This window comes from Notolabrus celidotus, unplaced genomic scaffold (genome assembly GCF_009762535.1).
Source record: "Notolabrus celidotus isolate fNotCel1 unplaced genomic scaffold, fNotCel1.pri scaffold_527_arrow_ctg1, whole genome shotgun sequence".
Taxonomy (NCBI): domain Eukaryota; kingdom Metazoa; phylum Chordata; class Actinopteri; order Labriformes; family Labridae; genus Notolabrus; species Notolabrus celidotus.
In genome coordinates, this window is record NW_023260328.1 from 5,983 (window position 1) to 14,745 (window position 8,763).

The 8,763-nt window shown below is 42.1% G+C and overlaps 1 protein-coding gene across 1 annotated transcript; it reads right to left on the minus strand.

Moving 5' to 3' along the window:
* Positions 1–1,708: 1,708 nt before the first annotated feature.
* Positions 1,709–2,985, minus strand: LOC117809894 (sodium- and chloride-dependent taurine transporter-like). Its single transcript, XM_034679403.1, is given in 3 exon segments — positions 1,709–2,667; positions 2,758–2,931; positions 2,934–2,985. Coding segments are annotated over 3 exon segments (369 nt in total). The 3' UTR covers positions 1,709–2,524.
* Positions 2,986–8,763: the final 5,778 nt, after the last annotated feature.

Genomic DNA, 8,763 nt, shown 5'->3' on the forward strand with positions numbered 1-8,763 from the left:
TTATTCAAGTGTTTTAAAATTGTCTGTTAAGGTTTATTTTTTAATCTGAATTATATTTTATTATTATTTCTATTTTTATTCCTTTTGATTTTGACTTGGTGATGACCCAGTCCCAGTTAGAAAATGAAGCCAATGCAAAGGTGTCAAAAACTGCAGTCCTCAAGTGTCCACTAGAGGCTGGTCCCAAAAGCACCGGAACCCACATACACCCATTCAAAAAAGCTAATGTTTATTTTGCAGCAAGATCTGGTTAATGTTATTAACAGGGGGGACCTTTAAAATCTAACGGCCACCCCTGGTGTCACCAAAACAGCTCTCCACTGTGATTGGCTGTTTGTCTTGTGGGAGGCGGGACTAATGGTGATGGAAACAGGAGAGCAGCTGTCTTTAGATTTAAATTATAACATTTGTGGTTTTATTATTTCCTCATCATTTATAATTTTAACATTTTTGTCTGTTTTCTTTGTAAAACCTTTTATTCTCATTTAATGTGTTTATTTATTTAAAAAACCTCTATAATAATGATTTATTTTCTGCTCTTTCATAATTTTATTCTGTTTAATTTGCATTATTCATGTGTTTTAAAATTGTCTGTTTAAGGTTTTTTTTAATCCTCCTGAATTATTATTTTAATTATTATTTCTATTTTTATTTCCTTTTGATTTGACTTTGGATGATGACCCAGTCCCAGTTAGAAAATGAAGCCAATGCAAAGGTGTCAAAAACTGCAGTTCCTCAGTATCCACTAGAGGCTGGTCCCTAAAGCACCGGAAGCCACATAACACCCATTCAAAAAAGCGAATGTTATTTTTGCAGCAAAGATCTGTGTAAATGTTTATAACAGGGGGGACCTTTAAAATCTAACAGGCCACCCCAGGTGTCACCAAAACAGCTCCTCCACTGTGATTGGCTGTTTGTCTTGTAGGAGGCGGGACTAATGGTGATGGAAACAGGAGAGCAGCTGTCTTTAGATTTAAATTATAACAATTTATGGTTTATTATTTCCTTCATCATTTATAATTTAACATTTTTGTCTGTTTTCTCTGATGTGATGTCATCTTCTTTTTTATTTCTCATTTAATGTGTTATTTATTTTAAAAACCCTCTATAATAATGATTTATTGTTCTGCTCTTTCATCACTTTATTCTGATTAAATTTGCATTTATTCATGTGTTTTAAATTGTTGTTTAAGGTTATTTTTAATCCTCCTGAATTATTTTATAATTATATTCTATTTTTATTCCTTTTGATTTTGACTTTGGATGATGACCCAGTCCAGTTAGAAAATGAAGCCAATGCAAAGGTGTCAAAAACTGCAGTTCCTCAAGTGTCCACTAGAGGCTGGTCCCAAAAGCACCGGAACCACATACACACCCATTCAAAAAGCGAATGTTTATTTTGCAGCAAAGATCTGTGTAAATGTTTATTAACAGGGGGGACCTTTAAAATCTAACAGGCCACCCCAGGTGTCACCAAAACAGCTCCTCCACTGTGATTGGCTGTTTGTCTTGTGGGGGCGGGACTAATGGTGATGGAAACAGGAGCAGCTGTCTTTAGATTTAAATTAAACATTTATGGTTTTATTATTTCCTTCATCATTTATAATTTTAACATTTTTTGTCTGTTTTCTCTGATGTGATGTCATCTTCTTTGTAAACCTTTTTAATTCTCATTTAATGTTTTTATTATTTAAAAAAAAACCTCTATAATAATGATTTATTGTTCTACTCTTTCATCACTTTATTCTGTTTAATTTGCATTTATTCATGTTTTTTGAATTGTTAGAATTTTCTACACTTCTCCTTGTCTGTTAAAGGTTTATTCTGTAATCTCCTGAATTATTATTATCATAATTATTTTATTATTAGTTTTTTTATTTCCTTTTACTTTGGATGATGACCCAGTCCCAGTTAGAAAATGAAGCCAATGCAAAGGTGTCAAAAACTGCAAAAGGCAGTCAGAAATTAATCAAGTGGGGTTGTTGACAAAGTCCAAATTCTTATTTGATCGGCTTACAGAGGTTTAAACCCAAACTCTGCAACCAGCTGATCGTCCAATCAGCATGTTTACTCTGGCCGAGGTGTTTATCTGGAGCGCTCTCACTGTAACGCCTTTTAACGAGTTATAATCAGAACAGTAAGCTTGGTAAAAATGCAGCGTCAACACAAACGACCTATTTTTAACAAACAATGTCAGTAAACTTGATTATTTACTCATGCAGCGTTTACTGCTCAGGCCACTGTTCAATACGCTGTTTGTTTGTCAGTAATTGGTCTCCTCGGACTCCTGAGGGAAATATGCAGCTCTTTAGCGGCTAACTGCACGGCTGTGCTCGCAGGTTATCTTGCTGAATGTGGAGCCTGTCTCCATAGTGCTCAGGGAGGGGTTTCCAGGAGTCTGAGATCCCACATGAGACAAGACACACTAGAGTGCAACCAAACCTCCACATGTACTCTTCAGTTCTTCTTCTTCTTCTTCTGTATTCTGCAAATAGAGCTGAGAATAGAGGTGCAGCAGAGCGGGCTACGTACCAGTAAAGATGGGGCAGAGCTTCTCCCAGCAGGTGATGCCACCCTCAGAGGTGAACTGACCCAGGGCGACCTCCAGGAAGAAGACTGGCAGACCTCCGCCAAACAGGAAAATGAAGTAGGGGATGAGAAATGCACCTGGAGGGAAAAGGGAAGGAACAGGAAGAGTGAAACCAGCTCAAAGTAGACCACACACACATGTTGTTAAGTCTCATTCTGAAGTCTTACCTCCACCGTTCTTGTAGCAGAGGTACGGGAAACGCCAGACGTTCCCTAAACCTACAAAGCCGCCAGCCACGGACAGAACAAAGTCCAGTTTGCTGGCCCACTTCTCCCGCTGCGGGTGTTTGCCCTCTGCCTCATCCTCAGGCCTGGTGCCAGGGCTCTTACCGGGGGACGGTTCAGAGTGTCCTTATGGAAGTCCTTCAGGCACTGCAGTTTCTCTTTCTGAGCCATTCTGCAGAAACAGGAGACAAAGAGAGAGACTTAGTGACGAGGACATGCTTCGTTTTCAGAGGTGGTGGGGATTGACATTGAGCGTTATCATCAACCCCTCAGTTTGTTTACATGCATGATAAGGCTTTTAAACAGGACTACTGTCATTGTTATGTGTGGACTGTTTACTTGTTGATGAACTTGTGTGCACACTAGGTGGCGGGTGTGTCAAGCCAGGTGTAAAAGCATATAGGGAAGAAGACCCAGTTAGTGGCGGGTGAGCTGCCTAGCTGGTAGCTTATAGTCTTTGCCGTCTTGTCGTCTTTGTCATCGTTACATTACTCCAATCCTGGCCCCTCCCTCCCTCCACTGGCTCCTGTGCACTTCAGAGTCCACTTTAAGATTCTGTTATTTGTTCTTGAATCTTTAAATGGTCTGGCCCGCCTTACCCCTCTGAGCTCCTTCACCCCTACGCTCCTGCTCGGTGCCTCAGGTCAGCTGATCTGCTGCTCCTGGAGGTACGAGGTCCAAACAGAAGCTCAGAGGGGATAGAGCTTTTTTTTGTTGCTGCTCCTAAATGATGGAATGAGTTCCACTCCACATTAGACTCCTCACTGTCCATTTTTAAAACTCATCTAAAAGGTGACATATCACGCTTTTTTCATCAACATATATTGGTCTAAGAGGTCCCCAAAACATGTCTTTAAAGTTTATGCTCAAAAAACACTTTGAAATCAGATTTGGTCTGCATGATAAAGCCCTCTTCTTCAGTTCCTGCCTCAGACACTGCTGTTTTCTCTGCTGACCACGCCCCCTCATGGAAGTGGGTGTGGCTCGGCTGCTCCAGCACGTTGATCTAATGTTTACATGTTGGCCTGAATTCGTGACTACGGCTGCTCAGGAGATCACGGTGACTTCACCCCTCTGAACTTGAATCCAGAATCTGAATCCTGACGGAGGAGGCGCCTGCAGCAGGACCTCTTCTGAAGGATTGGCTAACGATATTGTAGGTTCTTTGTTGTTTTATTTATCAGTTATGTTAGACGGGCTGTCTTGGTACACAGCTACGAACATGTAGCTATGTGGCCTATGCTAACTAGCTGCTAGCACTTATCCATGATAAAACAATCATTTCCACCAGATCTTCAAATCTGCAGACGTGGGGAGTAAAACCGATCTCTACAGCAGGACCTTTCTGAAGGATTGGTCACAGATTTATGTTGTTTCTTGTGTTTTATTTGTCAGTATGTTGACGTGTCTTGGTACACAGCTACAGCTACGACATGTAGCTATGCTAATTAGCGCTAGCACTTATCCATGATAAATAAAATCATCCACTAGATCTTCAAATCTGCAGACGTGGGGAGTAAAACGACCTTTGTGTTATTAAGACAGCCTACAACTAGCATGCCTCCCTCCTAAGCTCCTTGTTAGACACATGTGTGCAGGGAAGAAAAACAGAGGAGGGGTTGAGTTGTATTTATACAGTCTATGGGCTGAACAAGCTCCGAGCTCTGACTTCCTGTGACAGACCGGTATTGTGTGACGTAACAAAAACACTGAAGTCTGAAACGGCTGGTTTCAGCACACATTTACAGAAAGGTGGAGAAATCAGAAGAAGTCTGAACTCTGTTGGCTGTCTGTGGTTGTTAAAGTGCTTTATAAATAAAGTTGAGTTGAGTCTACAATAGCTTTGAGCCTTTGATTCTTCAAGTTCGTAGTAGATGTGAGTGTGGATTGATCGGCTGAGCGTACATTGCATGTCGATGTAAAATAAACCCTTATTGATGTTAAGATTGGACTTCTTTCATTCAACCTGATGAGGTAGACCGGTCAACTGAGTCCGGGTAAAGCCGCCCTCAGTGGCTTATAGGGTTTTGTTTCGTTTGGCGAAAGCAAGCCACTACACGTTTGGTTTGTGTTCTGATCACCGCAACCCCGCCTCCCCGCCTCCCCCGCCTCCCCGCCTCCCCCGCCCCTGATGTAAGCGGTTCGCGGTTCTAGACCAGCAAAGAGTTGGAGCCACTCTGGAACCAGTTTTCCGGGTCAGGAACGGTTTACTCTCAGTCAAAACACGAAAAACTGGTTCTCAATTGAGCGCCGGCTCCAAACCGGCCCTGAAACTGCCTCGGTCGAAAAGGGGTATAACTGGGACAATGTATGTTTGCCTCCGTGACAGTAGGGGGCGATATGCTCCCTTTCAGGTATTACTGGAACATCACCAAGTCCAGCTTTAAACCAACAGGTCTGGGATTACATTCTCCTCCCCAGACGCAGCAATCAGAGCAGTTTTCAGACGCCGTTTTCGGACGCCGTTTTCTTTCCCCAAAATTTTTAAAGCAACTTTAAGAAAAAGGGGTATAATTAGGACAAAAGTATGTTTGCCTCCGTGACAGTAGGGGGCGATATGCTCCCTTTCAGGTAGTTATTACTGGATCATCAGTCAAGCTTTTACACCACTGGTCTGAGATTACATTCTCCTCCCCAGACGCAGGAAATGTGCAGAATGAGAGCAGTTTTCAGACGCCGTTTCTTCCCCAAAAGCAACTTTATGAGCACTGATCACCAAAGCAGAGAGAGCTTCAAAGTTAACCTCTTCCTGCAGACTTCCAGTGTTGCTTTCAGTTCAATTTAACACCTTAAACAAACTCTCCATGTATGAATATTTATACATGACTCCAATGAAAGGTCAAACGAAGACAACCAAACGCTCCTCCACTCTCTTCTTCTTTTAATCTCTCAAACATGAATTTGTAATCATAATCAGACACCATGACGACACAGCCCAGCGCTGTAAATTTCCACCAAACAATGGCCAAGAGAGTGACATGGAGGGAGAGGTACTTGGTAGGCAGCAGATGTCTGTCACGGTGGAAAATGTCACGTCGTTATCTCTCTCCATCTGCCAGGCTGCTTCCCTTCAACTTCACTTTGTCTGTCTCACTCAGTTTCTGTCTGACTCGTCCAAACGACGGGAACAAGGGGGAACCAGAGAAGAGGAAACATTTTCAAGAAAAACACAAAAGGTTTATCTGTCACTCCTACAGAAACAACCAAAATTAAAGCCGCAAGCGGCGATGAACGGGCCCTCGCACACCCGCAGCCGCCGCTACGCGAGCCGCCGCCACATGTAAACCGTCGCCTGATATTTGCCATCACATGATGCGAAAGCAAGATCTGAGAGTATATGCTGCCTCAGGTGGTGCAAATGTTCCAAGTTTTTGGCAGATTGCCAAAAACCTCCAAACTTGACAGTGTGCCACGCCCACAATTTTAGTCTGAACAGAATTCCTTTAACAATAATTTAATCGTCAATATGTCGGCTATAGAATGTGCCTTGTTTGGACTGAATCGGAGAAAAACTCTAGGAGGAGCTCTCAAAAGTATGCACCTTATTTGGGCGTCATTCTTCACATTCAAAGCTGTATGTGCGTTGTGATGCCCCGCCTCAATGCCTGCCACGCCCACATTTTTGTCTGATCAAAATTTGTTCTGATCATTTTTTCTCGTCAAGGTGTTACTATAGGTTGACCTTGGTTTGGACTGAATCGTAGAAAAGCTCTAGAATAGCGAAAGTATGCCTCTTATTTTGGCCCTGTTTTTCATGTTCAAAGCTAGTGGCGCTCTTCCTGTGAGTTGGGATATGGGTGCAAGAGGCTTTTTTGTGCGTCCTAATGCCATGAATATGGGTAAAATTTTTCAAGCATGTAGCTCAGAATAACCCCTAAGGGGAGGGGTTTTGAAAACTGTAGGGGGCGCTAGTGAGCATTTTTCGACTTTTTTTGCGAAACCCTTAAAATGTCGCAATTTTCCCAGGACTGATGAGTGTGTTGGATGAGGTGAGATTACGTGCATTTTAAAGTACAAAAATCCATTTTCCAACGTTTTTTTTTTTGATGCCCCGCCGCAAAGTCTGACACGCCCACAACTTTCGTCTGAACGGAATGCCTTTACTTTGTATTAATCGTCATGGGTTTAATATAGAATGTGCCTAGTTTGGACTGAATCAGAGAAAAGCTCTAGGAGAAATTAGCAAAAGTATGCACCCTTGCACGGACCCATTTTGGCCCCATTTTCATGTTCAAAGCTAGGTGGCGCTCTTCCTGTTGAGTTCAAATATGGGTGCAAGAGGCTTTTTGTGCGTCCTGATGCCATGAATACGTGTAGGACTTTTCATGCATGTAGCTCAAAAAACTCTATACGTAGCATGTTATTTTTACCTCTAGGGGGCGCTACTAATTTTTTTTTTTTGCGAGACCTATAATAACTTGCAATTTTCACCAGACCCGATGAGTGTGCAAAAATCCGCGCTTTCATTCACGTTCAGGGGGCCAAAAATGCGTTTTAAGTGGCGGAAGAAAAAACAATCCTTAGGGTTACAATAGGGCCTTCACCACCAGCGGTGCTCGGGCCCTAATAAAATGTTTACCTCCAACGTTTCAATCATTTCTTTTGGATTCTCGTCCGAATCCGACCAACAGCAGCCCCTCCTCCAGTAGTCCCCTTCTTTATCAGGTGTATGTACAGTATCTCTCGTTTCCCTCTGACCAGTTATGATTCAACAACTGAAGGGACATTTTCTTCATGACTTCCTCTCCAGTCGATTGATAACATTAGAGAAAAGTGAACACACTCTCTTTGTGTGGGTGGTGTGTGTGTGTGTTCAAAGTATTTCCTGCTGCAGACACAATAGAGTCTATTATGTCTGTGACAAAGTGTTAACGAAGGAGACAGTAATGCTCATAAGTGATAGTTATATACTTCCAGTTTGGAGGAGGAGGAGGAGGGCTGACGTATGAATGTTTGAAAACGAGCGACGAGTTCAGAGGAAACCCTGAAACCCTGGTCTGCTCTCAGACCATGAGAGGAGTGGAATAAATGAAGGTGTGTTCATGCAAACACTGAAAGAAAAGCTGGACTGCACCTTCAGAAGACCTGAAAAACCCGGCCTTAGCTAATCTGACTTTAAGAAGACTCTTGCTGATACTGCATCATGTTTGTCTTTGCTGCATTTCAAAAAGCTCAAATAATGTATAGTGCGTCCTACTTCTTTAAAAAGTGATGTGTAATATGTTTAAACGAGTGTAAAACACCTGAATACAAGAATAGTTTTGTTTCTGTTAACTCCGAATGAGCCTTTTAAATATGCTGGCCTTCCATGGAGGCCGCCATCTTGCACCGCCATCTTTCCACAGCAGCAGAGAACGGACAAACTAGTGACATACATGTTTTTGCATTCAGTGAGAGGTTGTCTGAAATGCATTGGTTGGAGAACAAAGAAGAGAGTAGTCTTGCACATGTGAATTTGTACTGACAGGCGATTTTTGATGATAAAAACTTGACGAATGAAGGAGCAACTCCTCGTGCATCACAGGAGCTTTTGTCCTAAAAGGCCACACGTTGCCTCACCAAGTGAGGGGTGAGCAAGGGAGCATCTAATCTAGAATCTGACTGCTAGATGTAGCTGAATATTCCCATTTCTGCACACTGTACCTTAAAAATAAGAACAGGCTGGATGTGACGTAGTAAGGAGGGCGTCATCAGCAAACTGTTGAACATCAACGAACGCATACAAAACCAATACCCGCCTTTAAGAATACTCCTACCAGTAAACACCTTCTCATTCAAGGGTTTGTATTATTTTGATTATTGTAAACACTGTAGATTAACACCGAAGACATCAAAACTATGAAAGAACATATATGGAATTATTTAATTTAAAAAAAAAAGTGTTAAACAAAGCAGAATATCTTTTATATTTTAGATTCTGTAAGTAGCCCTTTTCCTGCTATAGGCTTA